The sequence below is a fragment of the Myzus persicae genome, unplaced genomic scaffold, assembly GCF_001856785.1.
Source record: "Myzus persicae strain clone G006 unplaced genomic scaffold, MPER_G0061.0, whole genome shotgun sequence".
Classification (NCBI taxonomy): Eukaryota; Metazoa; Arthropoda; class Insecta; order Hemiptera; family Aphididae; genus Myzus; species Myzus persicae.
In genome coordinates, this window is record NW_019101091.1 from 62,727 (window position 1) to 84,986 (window position 22,260).

The 22,260-nt window shown below is 30.5% G+C and overlaps 2 protein-coding genes across 3 annotated transcripts; one reads left to right on the forward strand and one right to left on the reverse strand.

The window, feature by feature from the left end:
* Positions 1-6,500: 6,500 nt before the first annotated feature.
* LOC111027696 (protein cereblon-like) lies at positions 6,501-10,614 on the reverse strand. Its single transcript, XM_022306113.1, has 9 exons — positions 10,157-10,614; positions 9,992-10,047; positions 8,821-8,984; positions 8,636-8,755; positions 7,937-8,053; positions 7,736-7,842; positions 7,335-7,486; positions 7,058-7,278; positions 6,501-6,988 (listed from the first exon to the last, which is right to left on the reverse strand). The coding sequence occupies exons 1-9, from the start codon at positions 10,248-10,250 to the stop codon at positions 6,736-6,738; spliced, it is 1,284 nt and encodes a 427-aa protein (XP_022161805.1). The 5' UTR covers positions 10,251-10,614; the 3' UTR covers positions 6,501-6,735.
* A 5,540-nt stretch (positions 10,615-16,154) lies between these two features.
* LOC111027707 (eukaryotic translation initiation factor 4E-1A-like) lies at positions 16,155-20,615 on the forward strand. 2 transcript variants are annotated; one of them, XM_022306123.1, is made up of 6 exons: positions 16,155-16,316; positions 16,396-16,975; positions 18,594-18,802; positions 19,001-19,193; positions 19,264-19,403; positions 20,439-20,615. In XM_022306123.1, exons 2-6 carry the CDS (start codon positions 16,967-16,969, stop codon positions 20,548-20,550), a joined length of 663 nt encoding a protein of 220 aa, XP_022161815.1. In that variant the 5' UTR covers positions 16,155-16,316; positions 16,396-16,966; the 3' UTR covers positions 20,551-20,615. The 2 variants fall into 2 exon arrangements, with proteins under 2 accessions (XP_022161815.1, XP_022161816.1); XM_022306124.1 differs by having other exon boundaries at positions 16,158-16,316; positions 19,016-19,193; positions 20,439-20,612.
* The last annotated feature ends 1,645 nt before the right edge of the window (positions 20,616-22,260 follow it).

Here is a 22,260-nt window from a genome sequence, read left to right on the forward strand (position 1 = left end):
AATTTAGAATAAGTTACTTCTAGTAACAGCATTGATTTTATAATAGACATGACAAAATTAACAGCAACACCCGGCTTTTGGTATGTATTTGTTCCTACACATTTCCTAAGTAATACTGATCTACATAAGATAATAACTCGTCAATATTCAAGCAATATTATCTGTCACCATTAATGTAAATAACACCTATTATAATTTATATTACGTTAGAAAATACATTAATAAACCAATATATTTTAACATGATCATTTTTTTCACATGGTAAGCAGGTACATTTATGGTAGGTATACATACATATTAAACATTTAGTGATAAAATCTCCTTATATAGGTAAGTTGATACTTTTAACAATTTAATAAATATATAATATAATAATATACTAAAATTAATAAAAAAAATTATCATTTATTGATTACAAATAACTTAACGCTTGCGTGAATGTGCAATGATTAGCATGAAGCAAACATTGCGATTTTTCAAGTTCATTCAATAATGTTAAATCTTTCTCATATAGTTCATCATTATTGTGCGATTGCGGCTGCACAAGTAAATCCGGCACGACGGCGTACGTGGTACGTGTGTGTGCGCGCGCGCGAACCGCGGCCGACACGAAACCCGTCGTGTGTCTGACCGTCTTTTTTGTTGTTCCTGTAATCTTCAGCCTTCAGGGAAAAGTGGACTGTATGCAGAGGAGGGTAGCGATGATGGATGTGAGATTACCCCAACAAAAAGTGTAAAACGACTCTGATTTTAAGTATAGTGATAATGGATCAAAAATGTATTACGTCGTTTCTGCAAATAAGTGATCTTAGGAACTAGGGTTAGTAAAATTACGCCCGATCACAAATCGATAGGCGAAAAACCACAATAAAATAATTATAATTCATCAATCGTACAAACAACGCGCCACATATAGCGACGAATAGTTTAATATAAAAATAAATCGCGTGTACTACCCGATGTTGTCGTTGACTACGGAGTGTAGATTGACTGGTACTGGCAAGCGTTGGGAAGAGGTTGCGGCAACTTCTCTGAGATCAACAACGCCGAACAGCGACTTATTGTGCTCGGACGGCTGTAACGATCGCGAGCTCGACGACGCGGACCGTTAAAAGCGCGGGCGTCCGTTGTCGCGGCACAAACGACAACCCCAATGGTGTTGTGGCCTTTAGTAACTTCGCACGGCGAAAACGACGTCGCGGGCGAACAAGACGCGAATAGCGAAAATGGGGGGGGGGGGTGCTTTACAAAGGTCGCGCTGCAGCGTAGAAAAACGGACGGGCGACGGCACATGCAATAGAAGAAAATCCGAACGCGAACGATCGCGGCCGCGTGCTCGCTTTGCGTAGAACGGGCGGCGACGGCACGAGGAAAGCCAACGAACCGTATTTTGGCAAGCGAACCGAAACAACAACGATCGCGAGCACGGCACGGCGCTTGACGGCGATCGACTCGGACGAGTGCAAGTTCGTAACAATAGGTACAACAAAATGGCGATGTCGCGGCGACTGGACACCGGATCGTGGACCTGCTTCGGCACACGGTCGAATACTCGAATTACGACAGAAGACGTCGGGCGGCGGCCAGCTCGGTCGTGGCGTTATCGTGGGTGCAAGTCGAAATAATGATTTTGTATCCAACAATTAGGTATATCGTCATTTAAGAAATCGAAAATATTAATTTGGTTTGATTTAGTAGATCAGTTCTTATTATGAACAGCCACTAACGAAACATAAATAATATAACAAATTACAATGCACGACATAAAATGTAACCAACTTATAAAGGTACTCTCAGTAACTGTGGTGCTGTCATCCTTAAAATTGCAGTTACTACATGACGTACCTTTTGCCAAAATCATTGTTTCATTGTTTTCGATTGACTTATACGATGAGCTCGGTCTTCAGATTGTGATAATATCTGGAAATTGATTTTTTTTTTTTTATTAGTTTTACATTTCAATGTTGTGATTATTTCTTCTTACAACGAGATTCGACTGATACGAATCATCGAGCACAAGAAGCCTTGCAGCAGTTAGAGTAGGTAATACACAAATACGTATTGTGACGTCTAATACAAATTAATAATATTATACGGGTAAAACTTAAATTTACCTAAATTCAATTACGCCACCGAGAATCAGGAGAAGCTCTAGGCCGCTATCCCTATGGCCGCTGCCATGACCACCACGATCCATGGTAATACTATGATACAGAAAACACCAAGGGGACTTACTCTCGTCTTTTTCCCGGTCAGTTGGTCTTGGTCACCCAGAACAACCAGTCCCCGAATTGTATATACTTTTATTTAAGTGTGCGTGATGTCCATGATCATGGAGTAGGCTAGTAGGCACCACCCATGAACCGCGACCCCGGCGGTCGAGTGTACAGAATCGGTGGACGATGGTGGTGTTTTTTTTTTTTATGTATATTATCATGTTTTGAATAAATAGATCCAGCGGGTTTGTGAGTAATAATCAAAACATTTTTATGACTATGCGTAATGTGCATACCTACCTGGACGTCTTCGAACGATGGTGTCCTCTTGCGAGATTGTCTTAAAAATTATTATTATTATTATCATTGTCACCCAATTATTGTGGTCACTTATTACCATTGTTTCATCAAATAAACCATGTTTTTATGGCTTATATGGTTTATGCGTGTATTTGTGTTATGTCATTTCCCACCTATTATTATTTCAGTCTGAGTTTTATGCCGTTCGCTTTCTCGGCCCTAACTTACAACAATAAAATTACCTCCCGTTTAACCAATGCATACAATTATTTATTTCCTTTTTTCTCTCATTCCTCGGTAAAAAAATCCAAGATATTCCAACTTAAGGGGCCTGCACATAACCCGAAAAATCATACTTTTTATTTTTTACGTGCTGTACTGTTGACGTATGTCCGTGGGTAGATAGCCCGGTACCTTCATACAATCGCACTCACACTAATTACCATGAACGACTAACACTAATGGCATGGGAGGCATAAACAAAAATTATCTAAATATTGACCCTTAAAAAATGCACTAGTAGGCCCCTTAACAAAGTCTCGGCTCGTGGTTGGCGACCTTCCCGAAGGTTCAAGACGACCGTTTGGAGCTGTACGAACAGCGTAGTGTCTCAATATCTTCACTTCACACACACACACACACACACACACACACACACACACACACACACACACACACATTTTCTTTCTTCTGATGATGTTTTAGTCTCTTACCATTAATTCAAATGTAACTAAGCCCCCAACTAGTGAAAAACAATAAAAATTAAATGTCTAAACATAAAGCATTAACATATTGTATCATATTATGTGGTTTTACTCACTAAGTTTCATTGTTCTTTGAGAGTCTAAGACATCACATATTAGGTAGTTACTTTTTGATGATGAGCAAATACTAAAAATGTCTTTGCTTCTTTAAGAAAATTCAGAATTTAATTTATAAATAACAAAATAATGTGTTTTTAAAAAAAAATGTGAGCACCTGTGTACACTATACCTATAAGTAGGTATTTGAAATAAGTCTTCGATTTTCAACTTCGATATCTTTTTCAGTTTAAAAATGAATCTATAGTTGGTGCATTTGGAAGGTCAAAATTTAAAATTCCTAGTAGTTTTCAAAAGAGCATAAAAAAAATTAAGATAAAACGGGAATTTTTACACAAAAATGATTTTCGACAAAATCAATTTTGGTTTTTGATGTAACTGTAAGAAAAATTACCGTTGATACCTGATATTTTCACTGAATGTTTATGATAGCATTTTTTATACAAACAACATTTTCAAAATATTTTGACTTATATTGAGCCACTTATCAATAGACGTATGGAATTCTCGATTATTATCAGTTTTTTTAAATTAATGTCGTTAACTGGAGAGTCAAATTTAATTTTTATGAGCATTGAAAGTCTTAACTTTAACAACATTGGTAGTTATAAAACAGACATTTTCAACTTTCAATTTTTTTTAGTTTTTTTTTCTATAAACGTCAATAAAATATTCATTAATTTGTTAGAAAAGGCTTAAAATCAAATAAAACGTATATATTTTCACAATAGCAATTCAAAAATATTGAAAACACATAGTCACGATTTTTTTTTTTTTCAAATAAAGTTCCAATTTTGACAACATTTTTTAAATTCAGAACACCCAAATTATTCTATAGTTAACAATTTATAAAATATTCAATTTTTATAGCTAAAGATTGAAAATTTAAAACAATATTACCCGTCAATAGTTGATCATGTAGGTAATCAAAATATTCTTAAAAATTCATTTACATCATTTTTTATAGTTATTTTTAGTTCAAATTTGAACAACATTACATGTTTTAAGGTTTTAACCAAGAATAACGATTTTAGTTATTTTACAGTAATTTAAAAATTCTATTCGTGGATAGTTGAAACTTTTAGACTACGTATACTATTATATTTTATGCACATAATTACATTTTCATATGCAATTTTTTCGACAAAAATGAATTTAATCTACTAAGTATATTATAGGTACCTACTAATACCTATTATATATTAAAATAAAAATGTGATTTTATTAGATTTAGATGTACAAAATTGGTTGATTTATATTTATTTATTTATTTTTATTATACAAATATTTACCTGTATTTTATGTATACCTATGAAATACATTTCAAAAACCCATACAAATATTAAAATAATAACGGTACCAATCTTCCTCCAGATGTTTCGAGAATTCTCAGGGTCATATATTATTATATTCGTGAGTTTAATCATTACACGGTTCAGATCAATGGTATGTAAAATATGTATTGGTACAATGTAATATAATATGACTTAATATCCATGGGTCGTAGCTGCATTTTGACTAATCATTGAAATTTCATCTTTTTGGGTGTTCTAATAATACTCAGAAGTCAGAATCTTACCGAAATTAAATTTTCCAATTTATAAAATCAAATGATAAATAATAAATGTATATAATCACATACATATAAAATGTTATCGTTGTTGCGAAAAAAAAAACAGATACTAAAAAGTAGAAACTGCATCGTGCATTCATGCATTTACTATTCAAACTTGGCTCATTCATTATTGGCGATGTGTAATTTTAAAAAAAGAAACCAAAGAGACTGAACTTAACAAATAGGTACTTACGAAACGGCCATTCAAAAAGGTACCGATAACATTTAGTACACTTAAGTACATCGTCGTGAACTGAGATAAATGGTCAATCCCGTTTAGTCAACGCTCCTAACATACTAGCAGTAGATACCTGTTCCAGAAGATGTAATAACACTTGTGTAATATAAATATATTTATCAAAAAACTAGAAAGATCGTTTTATATAACCTATCTTAAAAAATGACAGTTTCTGTCCTTCCTTCGTTATTTTCTTGCACGTTTCTGATTGTAATCAACTTGCATATAGAACTAAAAAATAACTATAGAAATGTTCACATATAAAACTTAATCTATACTTGGCAGTTGACACTGATAATCGAATACTTATCGTCATGAGTTTTCATGATATTTTGAAAATCAAGGCTAGGCATTGTAACCTAACGTGTTAATTTTTTTCTGTCATGAAGTCATTTATAAGTTATTTAATTTTGTTGTCACGTTAAGTTAATTTTTTTCCTAAAACCACAGATTGGGCTCAGAATTAAAAAACACTAACTGTACACATTTACAATATAGCATTTTAAAATTGTATGTCCTAGATTTTTTTTGGTGGGAGAAGGGTCCCTCTTGTCCCTCTTTTGGGGTTAGGCTACAGCTAAGTTAGCATTGCTCGCAGGCTTGAAGAACCGATCGGAATTTTTTTTCAATGATGGCTCTGGGGACCTTTTTTGTTTTCACCGTCAATGCCAGACTCCAGTTTAATGTCTTGGCGGGATTGAAGTCTTGCCGTCAGTTTCAATTGAGTTTGGTGTGATCTCTGGCATTTGGAGTCGCACTTAATAGCGATGGCATTACAGTGCTTGTAATGGGAGTTCATCGAAATTAAAAGGTAGGTATGTAACTCAAGGTATTCCACTGTATTTTTTAGTTTATTATCAGTAATATTTTAGTTGGTACCTACTTGCATAATTACATGTTGGTATGTGACCGACTTACTACATGATACATCATTTCAAACAGACAGGAATAGCTTGTTATAATAGTTCTGTTTATTGTGCAATTTACCTACTATATAATACAATATATATATATGTTCATAAGTTTATAACAATATATTATAATAATTTTAAAATGTTTTGACATGGTTTTAAATTTTACTATTACCAATAATTTTAAGAAGAACTTTAGTTAAATATTTTTTATAGGAAATAGGTACAATCACATAAAATCAGATGAAACCATAAATCAAAAAATTGGCAATAAAAAACCTTTAAACGATGAATATTAAATTATGTTGTTTATAGAAAAAATATTAATTTTATTAGTTTTCTAATTTTTCAAAAGTTTTTACTAATTATAATAATAGTATGTGCTTTTTACTAACGTTTAATAATATAATATGCTATTAGCTATCATATTGACATAAATAATAAAATATTAATTTAAAACTACCTAAATACATATGTAACTTAATTACACTTTTACAAACTAAAATTCTTGAATTAAGTATGTATTTAAATGTATGTATGAGAAAAAATATAATATATATTTATGGTTGAGTTACATACTTGTACTTGTATAAAAAAAATCAAAATATCAAATACAGAAAATTTAAAAGATTTCTTAAGACCTCATTGGAAAACCTCCAAGAATTAGCAATGTTGAACCACTTGAATTATGTATTTGACCGCGTGAAGAAAATGGTACATCGTCTGATAAAACTAACCTACCTACACTTGAGGAAATATGTGTTTTTAGAGCAGTTTCATATAATCCATAGAATACTGTTGGTGTTAGTGACACATTACAGTCTATCACAAATCTCCAGCCCAAATGACTATTACATTTAAGGCAAAAGATGCTCGTACTCTTATACCTGCAAAAAATTAAGTTATCTATTATTACTGTAAAGAATAATAACAAAAAATTAGTAACTTTTCTATACCCAGGAAAACAGTGGCATTCAAATGACTTTTTTTCCAACTTCAATATGTTTGAACCATCTACTAAATCCGTTACTGTAATCATGCTATGAGTGCTATTTTTCCACCTACAGTTTTGATAACTACCCTGTGGTGGAGCAGGATACATTGCAAACACATTGTTCTTATTGCAAATTGGAACTCCACAACCAATTCTAGCACATACGTATTTTTCCACTATTTTCTAGAATAAAACAATAATAAGTCATCATAGTTACTTTAATTTCCAAAATATCTTACAATTTTATTCAAATACTGTAGTTCACGTTGAAGTCGTAGGTTTGTTGATGTAATACTAAGCAATTTGTTTACTTCTATATCATTGAATAAACCAATTCTTGTTAATTGGAATGACAAGATTTCTGGATCAGATGATATTATTACATTTTCACCTTTAAAATATAATAAATAAAAGTGCTTGAATATCAATTGTAAATTTGTTCAAACAATTATTTCACAAAAGTAGATCACCCGCTCCCATGTAATTTACAAGCAAGATGATTCAATACTTCAATATTCAATGCATATTGTTTACTTCAAAGTAAAATAAATAAATAATTTTAAAATCTAAAATTTAATATAAGAGGTACAACAACTAGTATACTATATGGATTGTAACACATTTAACAATTTAGCCTTACGCAACATTTTAACTTTCTTGAAAATGCAAGATGCCAATTCATGAACATCAAACTGCTTATAAACCCAAGGTGGCCACTGAGTTTGCCAAGCATCTCTGTTACTGCGCCTTACAAAAACATATAGAAATTTAATAATACATTATAATAATATGTTAACTAAACATTATTTATATTTTATTCAATATTGTGTAAATGTATTACATTTTACCAGATCCCAAAACACTTATACTTGGATGTAAGTGCAGATTGTTGTATGGATTAGTTAATGTAATATCCTTTATGATTTTGATTTGAGCGAACGCCATTGTTTGACCAAGTCTACGAAAAAAAAATTATAATTGCATTAAATCATCAAATTTATAATCCAACCCAAATAAAAATGAATTCCTTCACACTTCTCAATTGATTTAGAGTTATGTTAAGTTCTACTCAGATAAGCCTCTGCCAGTCTGCGGCATTATTTATTTATTCTTTGACCAAAATATAGATAAATTCTTTCTTATTTTCAGATAAATATTAAATAAGTAAAAATCAACAATTTCATTATCTCAATCACCATTTTTTTTTATTTAGTTACATTGATGTTAGTCTTTAAATGTTTTTCAACTATAACCTTTTTAGCTAGATCATGTACTAATAATATCCTTTAGCTATAAAATATTTTTGGGTTAACTGTATTGGTTACTTCTAACTGGTGATATAATTTTAGGAATTACTCAAGTTAGTAAGTGAAATTTATTTTCAAATCTATTATAGTATTTAAATATTGTTATTAAAATATATAATACTAATATATATACAAAAAATAAGATGCTTAGTAACACCTTTAACTGTGGTTGTAAACACACTACTTAATATATGAAGTTTAATATTTTTAAATAATACACAAATATTAGTTACCTATGATGATTGACTTTTACAATTTCAAATCGCCGATAGCCCATAACTCTTAATGTAAAAAACGCCAAATTTTTACAAATGATACCAATTGTTCCAAATGTACGGTTATTTCTTTCGTTGCTAATAGAAATTATAATATTAAATTGTTATGTATAAGTAAATAACTAATTTATAATATGATTTACATTTTGTAGCAAACTCCCAAATACAGTGTTTCGGAATTGATATGTTGTCTTACAATACCATATTCTGAAGTATTTAAACGAATTGTAAGAATTTCCTCAGGTATTAATTCTAGACCTAAAAAAAGTAACAGTCCAGCACCTTCATGAAGTTCATCCACCAATTTCTAAAAAATATACTCAATAAATTATAAACAATTTTCAACTCAACATTTTTTAAATATTATATTATACCAATTCTTAAGTTTTACTATTACTGAAGATTGGATGAATTAATTATTAATATTCTTAAATAGGTATATGGTAACTCAATTAATTAAAACACATTTACATGTTGCATCATAAGTAACTATTTTTAAATAACTACGTTAATTGTGTTTCAAATTTATAAGTAGGTATATACTTATAAATGTCCCTATGATGAAAAATGGGAAAATTTTAAATAGTACAATTTGGATAAACATATGAAATTATACCCATAGGAGATGCTAGCACATAAGACATAACTTATATTTTAATTGAAACATGGACCAAGTTATATTATATTGAATACAAGGAACATGACACCAATAATGTTAGTCATTTAGTATTTTAGCAAAAATAGTGAATTATATTAAATTACGCCAATTGCAGATATTTTACACAGTGAACATGAGAAATAGGAAACACTAACTAAAATAATATAAGCATTGATTATGGACTTAGGGATTGTTCTTATAATGTCCAGTTATGCGTAGGTTAACACTAACCGGTCCATAACAGATTTTATTGCCCGCAAAATTCTGGCGGTTAATAGTGTCTGTTTACTTTAACCGAATATTGTAAGAACAACTTAAGTATTTAAAGTCAATGATATTAGTCTTATAATTAGTTTGTATTAGGAAGTAATATTACATAGAAGGTAAACAATAATTAATCACTAGTTTGTGGAGAGTTTGAAACACATATGAAATCTCTGGAAATAATGGCATAGAATGTAGGGTTGTATAATATATATGGTTAGATAATATAGTACCAAATTGTAGTTGTCATACAAATGTGAACACTATTAAAATTTGAACAACTACATAACTTTTTCACCACTTTGCATAACATTAACTAAGTTCAATACTTACCGTCTATCATGCAAAAAGAAATCAAATGAAAAAAATAATAATAATGAAAGTCAAATTACCATCATTGCTGCGGAGTCATTTTTGTCGAGGTTTGTTGCCATTTCAAATTCTGGATCTAAATGGAATCAGTAGTGGGTTATTTTTTACTTTCAAGAAATTTAGATGCATATTAAATTGTAGTCTTGTGTTAAAATAATAATAATATAAATATATATTTTACTTACAGACCAATCTTTCAGGTGCCAAAGATCTCGGGAAAGGTCCTAATCGATCATCAGGATAAAGATTTGGGTTGGAAGTGGATATCGTATCAGACATATTGAAGACGGGCCACGAACAACAAAAAGAAACTACTTATGTACTGCTGGCGTCCGAAAAATTAAAACGTTAACAGGTGTCAGGTAGTCTATTCGGTATTCCGCTTCGTAAAAATAATAATATATTATTATTATTATAGTCGTTATGTAGGTATACCGCTAACGGAGGATATCGACAGACAACAATCTAAATGTATCTATCAATATAACTACAAAAATACAAAGTATTATAATATGCAATACTGATTATGAAAATAATATTATAATATCGAATCATCAGTCAATAAGTAACAACATAGCGCACGGCAAAACAGACTAGATGGAGAAAACTGGAAACGACTAAATAGTAAATGAGCATTGGTATGCTTTTATCAATGTCATGGACTGCGGAGTTGTCGCCAAGTGATTATGGAGAGGTGGTGGGTGGGACAATATTGCCATTCATTGTACAACCAGGTGCAAATAAATCAAAAACCCTATAGAATAAAATTTCCTTTACACATATTTTACAATATCAATTTACGCCGTAAATTTTACGGTTTATTACATATTATTAAAAGTTTGTTTTTTTTAGGTAGGTATCTATGTTTATATTTTACAAATAATAATATAAATGTATATTATGCAGAGTAGTAATATTTCCAAGGTAGATAGCGCTACGTGACATTAGCCGTGTACTAATTTGATAGGGTAGGTACTAGGTACTAAGTGAAAAATTGTACTCGTGGCATATTTTGAGGCCAAGCTCCCCGCACCCCGGCAACTGTATTATTTTCCTTTTTCCAGTTTCCTATCCTCGCCAACGTATAAGTCCATGGTCCTGGAAAAACGTATGTATTCTATAATTCTGAATATTTATTATTTATTTAATAATTACATTTTTGAAATGAATATTTTGTTTATTTCTAGTATAATATTAGGATATAGAAGCTGTTTTTACTATAAATTGCAATAAAATAGTGAACACACTGTATTTCATTGTGCATATTTTTTACATAAACATTTAGCTTTAAAGGATTTTTGTATAGGCAATTTTATTGCAATTAAAAAAATTTTTTTTATACTCCCTCACTAACCTTTGAAAATAATATAAAAATGTTAATCATATTGGCTGACGACTTACGTATAATCATTTTTTATCTTAAAATTTAAACTTTAATTTTGATTTAAAAAAATCGTACATAAAACCCAAATCCTTCAATATACGCACCTCTTCATTAAACCCTCAAAAATCGAAGCAGAAGTGATTCTAGATTATTTTACAGTAAGTTTTAACTCAGTTATTTTGGTGGTAAATAGTGTCTTCAAAATCTGAATTTAAAAAAAAAATTGTGAGGAAATTGTTTTATTGTGAGGACGATATGTCGATATGCTCCATTATTTTAAAATCTACATTTGATCATTAGGTGACACTGCATACAATATGTCATTACTATATAAGGTTCGGTAAGCAATAGTAGGTATAAAACCTTGCATTAAATTTTCGGCTGCAATACGATTGCGCGCGGTCCTTATCAGCGTTACCTTTTTAGGCGTACGATTGCGCGTGCTAAATTATTTTTACTTCTAAGCATTGTTGCCAAATACACAGATTATAGGTGCACGGTAAATATCTGAAAAGCAATCACTACTTTTTAAAATTGAAATATTACACATTGATTTTGAAATTGGTGCTATTGAAACAACAAAAGAAGTTTTTCCGTATGTCAAAATTAAAACTTGACATTTTCACTAGGGACAAGCTTGGTGGCGCAAAGTAAGTTGAATCAATATGAATATTTTTCGAAATAATTAATCAAAATCAATTTTCAGATTAATATTATTTTATTATAACATTTTTTTTGTTATGGATTTAACGAGATATGATTTAACCAAATTATTATTTGTATATAATGTGATTTTGTATCGAAATTGATGATTTTCAATCGTGTACCAATTGTTTTTTTTTTTTTTGAATTTTTTGACCTAAAAATTAAATTTAGAAGATATCACTGGGCTAGTCAAAAATTTGTTTTTTTTTATAATAATAATTATTTTATATTTAAATAATAATTTGGCAACGTCGCGTCCAATTTCATGCGCAATCGTACGCTTTTGAATAGGCAAAAGCATGATTATTTGTTATTCCGGCACCGCGCGCAATCGTACTCCACCGAAATTTTCAAGTTTTTTACCGAGTAATAGATCCAAGTTTCTCAATGATAGTCCACAGACCAGAGAATAAGCGACTGATATCAGCTTATAACCCAACATTTTGTGTGACGATAATCATCATAGAGTTTACCTTCAACTTTATATAATAAGTGTAGGACATAGGTAGGTATATGATAATAAGATGCATATGTAAATAATGGGCTACGGCTTTAGGTCTACAACCATGAAGCCGGTGTATGCATAGATTCCACCGAAATTATCTATTTACCCGTAAGACATTTATTGATTAAAAAAATAAATAACATATATGTAATGGTGCGTCGTTAAGTGCATAGTACCCGTATTTCAGTGCAGTTTTAATGTAAAGACATACCCCAACCACCCAAAATATGATCGCTGCCAAAATACAAGTTCACTGCCATCCGCAGGGGCCGATATCGCTCATGTTGAGAACCACTATAAACATATATAAATAAAAACATACTTAAATTTAATCGGTTATTGAGTCCAAGCATATAATATTATAAATCGATAATTTGGTCACTAACACAAAATATTTATAAATTAGCATTTATCGTATACATGGTACAATTTTCAAAATATTTTTAATTGTTTTGAGTTATAGTCGTTATAGACATGTGAAATGATCAATAATTATCGATGAAAATGATAACTTAATTCAAGGACCCTCATTAGTATTTAGTTGTTATAAATGAAGTTGATAAAAATTAAGCTTAGGTACTTCCACAAAATGTTTTTATGAACGTCTGAAGTTTAATTTTTTACGGAACGATATATTCAATCGGAAAATCACGAATTCTCGTCAAATTATTTTTTTATTTCATTGTTTTTCAAAAACAATTGAGAGAACGTCATACCCGTATGTGTTGTCTCCGTCGTACAAGTGTGTAACATAGCAAATTGTACGCTCAACAGATCACGTTTAGCTCCGTTAGTCTAAAAATTAGAGTGAATTGACCTCTAATAACATTTAAAGGTAAGATTATTATTTAGACGACTTTATCAGTTTTTTATTATATTTTAATTTTGAAGGGAGTTAGAAGTATTTTAAAATTGTAAACTGTTTACACACATTAGGATAATTTTAACTCGCTTCAAAATTAAAATTAATAAAAAGCTCATGAGGCCGTCTAAATAATAATTTTACCTTCAAATTTTATACGAGGTCAACTCGCTTTAATTTTTACGCTAACAGAGCTAAACGCGATCTGCTGAGAGTACGGTTTGCTATGTTCGCATTTGTAAGACGGAGACAACACACACGGGTATGATGTCCTCTTAGCGTATAGACAAGGAAAAGTTTATTCAAATTTAAAAAAAGATTTGATACATTTTTCCATCATGTCTGTTATTTTTCTCGATAACCATGTTACTATTACTGTAACTGAAATAGAGAGTGTAACGCAACGTCATAATGCACCTCGACAATCTTACCGGAACCCCGCACCGATGTCGCGGTCTACTTGCCCGGTGTTGTGTTCTCGCTGCACCGCGGTGTGTACGCGCGGACTTCGGACAGTGCTCCCACCACTGTAGTGTGTATGGCTTCCCAGACACTTGGTATTATGATTACCTAATATATTATATAGTTTTAGTTGTCCAATGTACGCCGGCTAAGACACTTTTGGCCATTACCGGGTGCTTAACTATTTGTTTTTGTTATAATTTTTGTACGCAACAATTATAAAATGGAGTAGTACCACCAGAGGTCCCTCCCGCGGTGAGCTTCACCGACGGGCAAGAGGTGCAGGGAAACGCTGCGTAGGCGCGTATACCTCTTCATTGGGTAATGTACCATTTTGTACTTAATATATGTATGCCTTGGCCGGCCCTTTTTCTTTTCTGTTGTTGCGTGGTATGTTCGCAGACTGTGAATACCTAATCTGTATTATTATTATTATTATCGATATTTTCAAAAAACCTTTACTTATTTATTATATCTTTTTGTGTTAAATTTATTATGATGGAGTTTTACGCCAGGTCGAGCTTTCTCCACGCCCACAATAAATTTCCCCTATAAGTAATTAAGCATCGTTCGTTTTCTTTTTTCATTCCTTCCACTTAGTTTTAAGAAAAATCCTACGGCCTCCTTCACCAGTACGGTGTTTTACGGGTCCTAGGTTGGCGACCTATATACATATGCCGGGCGTCAGTAACTATAACGTTACAAGAGTCTTTTTTAAGTTAACTACCTATATGGGTACCAAAGACTACATCTGCACTGGCTATACTGAAAATACGAAACATAGAAAAGACACCATTGCCTCACAGCCTACAATATTATAATGGTACTATGGTAGGTACGTACAGTAACAAAATATATCAAAACCTTTCCAAAAGTTTAGTAGAAATGATACAAAGTTACGTTACAAGAAAGACTGTAATTTCTTTCATTATATCGAACACAACACAAGAAAAATTGAATACAAATATCATATTGTTTACACCATATTATATCATTACCATAAGATGACACTAATTACACTATGATATACACTATCACGGTGTAGTGTTCAGAAATTAATAGCGTTTTTGATACTTATGACGTATACTTTTTGCATTGAGTACAAAAATATATTCGATTTGACCACGACATGTATTGATATGACATCAGACATAGTGACATCTTGTCTAATACTATCTACGCCGTACATTTGACCAATATTCAGTGAACTGCAGGTGTCTGGTGCACTTGTGCGGATCCAGAAATAGCTCACGGAGGGGGCGCAAAATCGTCTTTATGCTTACGGCTATAAGCTGCCCGAGTCGTATATAATACGTAACAGCAACAAAAAGAACGGAAAAAAAACTGAAATCAGTTTTATTAACGACAACTGTCAACACAAAGTATTGAGTACAACAGTACGTAGTAATGCAGTATGCTTACGTGTTACGTGACTCGTAAAATCACAAACAGAGTACGTCTAGTCCTGCACACTACAAACTGTACACACGAGACATGACCCACTAATGCAATGCTAAATGCACAAATGTCAAATAGGTACCACTATACAAAAATCGGATGATGTGCCACGATTATCGATTGACTGTCGGTTTTCATTGTTATTTGTTTTAATTATTATTTAGGTATTTTATAATGTTCTTTTTACCCGGATATGACAGTGACGGACGACTACGACAAGACACATCGATAATTATATTAATTTAAAACTAAACAATAATAATGATATTTTTTTTGAGTTTCGTCTATTTCAGTGAAACTACCTGTACCTATTATGTATTTTTCTCAGGAAATAATTATCGTAGACGAGTAGACGACCATCAACACAGTAAGTCAGTACCTAACTGATAAAGCTTTGAGCTAGGTATACGTCTATACGACTATTATACACATTGCTATTGATTTATTAAACATACTCGATTTTCATGATTTAATTATAAGAAGTATTAATTAAAACCATTAAGTAGATACTTCGAAAATTGTTTATCATCGACGGCGATCGAATATACAGTAATATGGACGCTGTAGTCACTACGCAATAAATATAAAATGATTTTATTTTATCTTCGTAATTTTAAAAATATTCTATAGTCGATGGTTGTAATGAACTCCGAAAATAATCAAAAAACTCAATATATTATTTATGTACATACTACATAGTACAATCCTATTTTTAGGGTTTTGGGGAGAGCGTCCCCCCCCCCTTGGATCCGCGGCTGCTGGTGGAGTACTTGTCTTCGTATTCAGTTTAATGTCCCCGACAGCTGCCCGTATGCACTTTCAGTACCGTCGATTTTGTGTGCTCGTAGGTACGTACCTACTGTAATAATTTATTGCCAGCTCTATTTCTCCGTTAATGGGTCAAAAATTGTTCGATTCAATAAAAACCGGCGGAAGTGTGCAACACTCGTGGAGTGGTAGAATTAATTGGTACACTCAAAAATCGTCGAATCGACAACGTCATAATACAATAAATCCACCAAATTATACAAAGTATATTATTTTTTAGGTAAAGGTCGATTTCACTAGTCATGTTTAAATATCTACAGATAACAGTTAACCCTTGGTGTACAATTCGCAGTCGTATGTTATAGTTACACGACCTGAATAACAGTTATTTGGCCATGACGGAATGTCAAGTTGAATATTTTCAACAATTACGACTAATTTATTGGTACGCTGTGGCAACTTGTTAACCACACGGTTTACACGGAATACGAACACCAACCTGATATAATTTAGCATTATTTTATATTATCTGTTATCTGTATTGTTTATAATATAATATCGTGGTTTATGTTTATCCTTGGGGCTTATAGGTACTATATAGGTAGGTCTATCGGTCGGCGGCTGGCGAGTGGCGACTGGCGATGCAATTTACACAAATAGGTTTAAGTGTTAAACGTTATTTAGGTATTTCCAGAACGCATTCCCGTAGTTTTGTTGACGTTTTTCAGTACCTACCGGACAACCAGTGGCTTCCGTAGCGTGTCATCAATTGTATTGTATGTTTATACTTGACAATTAGCACGTTTGTATTTTAATTTCAAAATTCACAGTGTAACGGAAAAATACGGAATATGGCTGAGGTAAGAAATACTTTTTTTACAAACTTGATATCTTTTAGCTATACGATTTTAAGGCCAAAATGGACCTATGTATTGACCATTGTAGTAATCTCTGTGCGGGATACCTATCGAGCTGGTTCACATTATATGTAATTGATTAACCGACGTATCACGTTCATTACAACTTTTAGTTGTTTGTGCAAAAGTTATATTTGTTTGTTATAAACTGAACACTAGGTATGTTAATTTATAATAAAACCGAATTAGATTAAGTTCTTAATTAAACATAAAATAGTTAGAAGCTACATACTTATTTAAGCTCTAAGACAGGAAATGGCTAAGTGTGGCAATGTGTCTGTGAAAAAGTCCACAACGATCATTAGTATTAGGTACATTAGATGTTTGCGTGAATAAGTCAGCCTAAAACTATGACTTCTATCTTCTGAAAAATGCTTGATGCTCTACTTTTATTCATAAGTTCTAGCAATAACGTATTGTGGCCTGATATTAATAATATTAAATATTTATCATTATTCCAATATTAAGTAGTTACTATATAGGTAAGTTTCACTGATTATTAACTTTATGCACCCATCAGTGGAAGCAATATATTTAACCTTAAGTGCTGCTTAATATAAGAATTAAATGTTTAGTTTGTACACATACTAAAGCTTAAAGGTATACCTAGCCACCTAGGTATTAGTTTATATGATGCAATTATATATTGAAATAATTTATAAACTGAATTTTGTGTTTATTGTACTGCCATAAGGGTTATAACTATTTAAATATTTTACTTATACTTAGTTATAAAAATAAATATATTTTAGAGTATAATAAATACATGTACTAAAGTAAATATAATTTTACTTTTAGGCATTATTTTTAATTATACTGTGTGGTTTTGGTTAAAGTTGTGGTTGTAATTTAAACATGTAAATTTGTTCAAAATTATTAATTAATTGATCTATTTTACATATTATGGATATAATATAAACTTAAATGACTATCTCAAAATTCCAATGTTTTTAAAATTAATTAAAATGGAATACATTTTGACAATAGATAGTTAATCTAAAACATAACTCTCTAACTATTAAAATCAATATATCCATAAAACTTGGAAGAATGTGAGCAGTGGTGTTGAACACATGGTATATGTTATAATTTGTATATCTCATTAATGTCTACTACTCATGTAATTCTATCAATGAAGATTTAGGCAGAATGTAGATTAATGAATCTGTTCTATCTTTAGTGCCAACAACATAGAAAATAAATATTGCATTAGAACAATTAAAAGGGTGTTGTAAGAAAAGGGCTTAGGCCCAAAACTACTTAAATTTTTTTAGGGGTATTTGGTGAGTAGCATTATTTTACTTGTTGCCCTGAATTAAACTACTTTGGCACTCGGCACCACTGAAAGTGAGTGAGGGGCACCTAATGCACAACCTTCTAGTAACAGTGTCATTTATTATTAGACATTTTAAATAATTAGGTACATTTTTAGAAATTTTTCTCACAATTGCACACTAACTTCTATGTCTTATAATGAGTGAGTCTTTGGGATTGCTCACTACAATTTAATTTGTATTATTTATAATTACTTTTATTATTTAAATATGTTATATTGATTTAGAAAGAGCCTGTTCATCAGTCAGGCAAATCACCAAAAGTTGCAAATAAAGAACTGAATGAAACTGAAGAAGCTATTGCAATAATGCGATTAGATGATAAACATTATTTAGCTAATAAATGGACACTTTGGTTCTATGAAAAAAAGAGTCAATATTGGGAAGAAAATTTACATAAAATGTCTAGTTTTGATACAGTTGAAGATTTTTGGTGGTAAGTTTTCTTTATTAATAAAAAAAAAAATTAAGATTAATACTGTTTATAAATAATAAGTTCATGAATTATAGGTACACTTATAAAGTGCCATCATTTTATTTTGGAACTAAGTAGAGATTTATTTTATGTTTTATGATGTATATTAGTTTAAAAACAAATTTTTGTTTTAAACAAAAATACTTACACTAATACTAGTCATAAACATTTTAGCGTGTTCAATCACATTAAAAGTCCAAGTCAACTTGCAAAGCATAGTCATTACAGCTATTTTAAGTATGGAATCAAACCTAATTGGGATGATGCAAAAAATAGTGCTGGTGGGCGTTGGTTATTACAGTTACCCCCAGTAAAAAAATGCACTCTTGTTGATGAATATTGGAGACAAATAGTGAGGACTACAATTTTTTTCTTATTAATGAAATTAAATCAATTAAATGTATTAATATTTTTACTTTTAGATGATGAGTATAGTTGGTGAAGTGTATGAGAGTTCTGAAATTAATGGCGCTATAGTTAGTGTACATAGCCTAGGAACTAAAATATCAGTATGGACAAACAATGCATCTAAAAAGAATGGGAATAACATTATAGCTATTGGGTATGTTACAAAAATAATTTGGCAATTATCTACTAATTGTTTAGTAAGAAGACGACGTAACTCCAAGTGATGTCTCCGTTTTACTAATGCATAATATATCAAAATGAACTTCGAGCAGTTCCAATTTTATGCTGTTGGTTTAGATATTATAGTGAATTAACCTATTATCGCACTTAAATGTAAGAACGTTATCTGTGTTTTTTCGTTTGTTTTTGGCAATATTTTAAAGTGAATTTTGAGCATTTTCAAATATTAATGTAATATTTAAATAATAGAATATATTTTCAAAGTTTTGTGGTTATTATTGAGGCTCGTGAGTTTTTGTGGCTTTAAGCTAACTTTTTTTAAAAATTTCTTGTATTAAAAACTAGTGAAGATATTTGAGTTAAATTGTAAATCCTTTAGTATTAAAATGAGAAGCATAGACAATAATATAAACATAAATCAAAAAAAATTCAAATGTGTAAATAACACAGAAAGAACAAGAATGTTTTTAATTTATATCATATTATCTAAAAGAGGTAAAATAAAATAAATGTTTTTTTGTCAATAACTGGTTTTTTATTAACTTAATTCACTTTCTTATTATTTCGATCAGTACTTAAAAAGTAAGCATTATCTAATTTTAACCTCAAAGTAACCAAAGTATTAATAGATCTAATTTGCTACTAGAAACCATTTTCATAGTTAAAGATTAAAGCTTTATTTTTTCTTATAAGAAAATCATTGTAAAACCAATAATAAAGTTGTCTTAGTCTAAAAGTTTTTTTAAATACTAACAAAAAATCAATGAGTAATCTGATTTATAAGCTCTTCAAATTTAAGTGTATGAATCAAGTAAAAATTAAAATTTGGTTCCAATTCAAAATTTGTAAGTTTAATACATTTTCTGGTTTAGAAATGGATGATAAAATATCTTGTTACATGTCTTGTCAATACCTTGAAAAAATCTAAGTTTCATTTGAATTTTTAGTTTATTATTATTGACATTTACATTAATATGTTGTTATAAATATGGTTTTACGTAAATTTCAGAAAGAAAATTAAAGAAGTTTTGGGTGCAAGACATAAAAATTTGTATTATGAGGCTCACACAGATACAGCAAACAAACGAGGATCATGTTCAAAACACTTATTTATGATATAAATTTTCTAAGTGGAAAAAGAAATGTTTTAAAATTTTTAAAAATAAAATGCATTTAAACTGAACATTAGTCTTATAGTCATAATATGTCTTATTACCCCATAAATAAAATTTAATTTCTTTTAAAACTGCTTGTACGTGATAAGAGGGTGTCACATTTGCATTTGTTGTCTGTCTTACATGGCAAATTTACTCTCTGCGGTTCACGTTTAGCTTTGTTAGTTTAAAAATTAGAGTGAATCAAGCTATTAAGAAACTTATGGCAAGAACATTATCTGTGTGTCAGTTTTCTATGATAATTAAATTTTTTGAGTTTATAAACTAGCACAATTTAATAATGCTCAATAAATGCTTAATAACTTGCTTAAAAACTGAATTATATACTGATAATTTTCTCACCAGTAAATTTCATAATAGCTCAATTCAGTCTCATTTTTAAAGTATTGAAGCTAAATGTGAATGGTGAGCTTAAAATTGTTATAATACATACTTGTAAGATGAAGACAACAAATGCAGGTGTAGCGTCTTAATAAATGTATGTATAACAACAAATCTTGGTTGGGTTCTCTTGGCTAATGAAGTTAGTTGTGTATGTGGTAAGTTAGAATGTATCTTCATGGTTCGGCTTAAATTTTTTTCAGTGTTCAAGTTGAAAACTACATGACTAAACAGTTAAGATTTAGGTAAATAAGAAGTAGATATTTAATAATAACTGATGGCTAATAAGTGTAGGCTATTGAAAGAAATAATGCTTCTTGGTTATAAATTATTTTCTATGTAATATGCATTTGTTAAAATAATATATAAGATATAATGATATAGTGCAAGTTTCACTATGGACTATACCCTTAATAGTTGATACTAATTTTACTTTAGAAACAGCCTCATTTATTTTAAATTCTGTTAAATATTTGCATCCTCAAATAAAGTCCATTGTATCTTAATATTGAAGCATTTCTCGAGTATCAAATTATGGGTATAACATATTTGAAGATAAATCATTTTATGTTATTCACAGGAACAAATAAGTGTACCAGAAACTTTTAAATAAAATCATGGACAAGATGCAAATATCTCATTCGGATGTTTTTTATAAATCTTAAATCAAAATATATAACGACAATCGACCAAGACACAAACGCAACTTATGTTTGTACATTTGAAATCAGTTAACTAAATAAATGGCTATTATTTAGCTATTAGCTAATATTCCTTAATTATTGATAAAACATAAGGAACTTGTATTAAAACTGAACCCATACAAATTCAATGGAGGGTTTGATAACAATATTTTATTTTTGATAAATTATAAAATTCTTGTAGAAACCCATGATTCTGTATTTCTGTAACATTGGTGAATTAAAATAAATAAATATTTTTTAACTTTTATAATATTCACTCTTAATAATTATCATAAATTATTATATTTTAAAATTTGCATGTACCTATTACACGGAGTTAAGAAAGTTTCAACCTCTCACCACCCAAGACTGACAGACTCTGCTCATAATAGTATATGCATAAAGTTACAAGTGTCATTACTCGTTATATTTCTTTAGGTATACCTATCATAATATTATTGTATGTATCTCCCTAACTATACCGTTAGGTATAACTGTTAATACAGTACTAAGTTTCAACTAACTACACTATCTACATATAGTTCAAAAATAATTTTTATGTTCCCTGTCTAAGTAATTGAAAGAAAATATG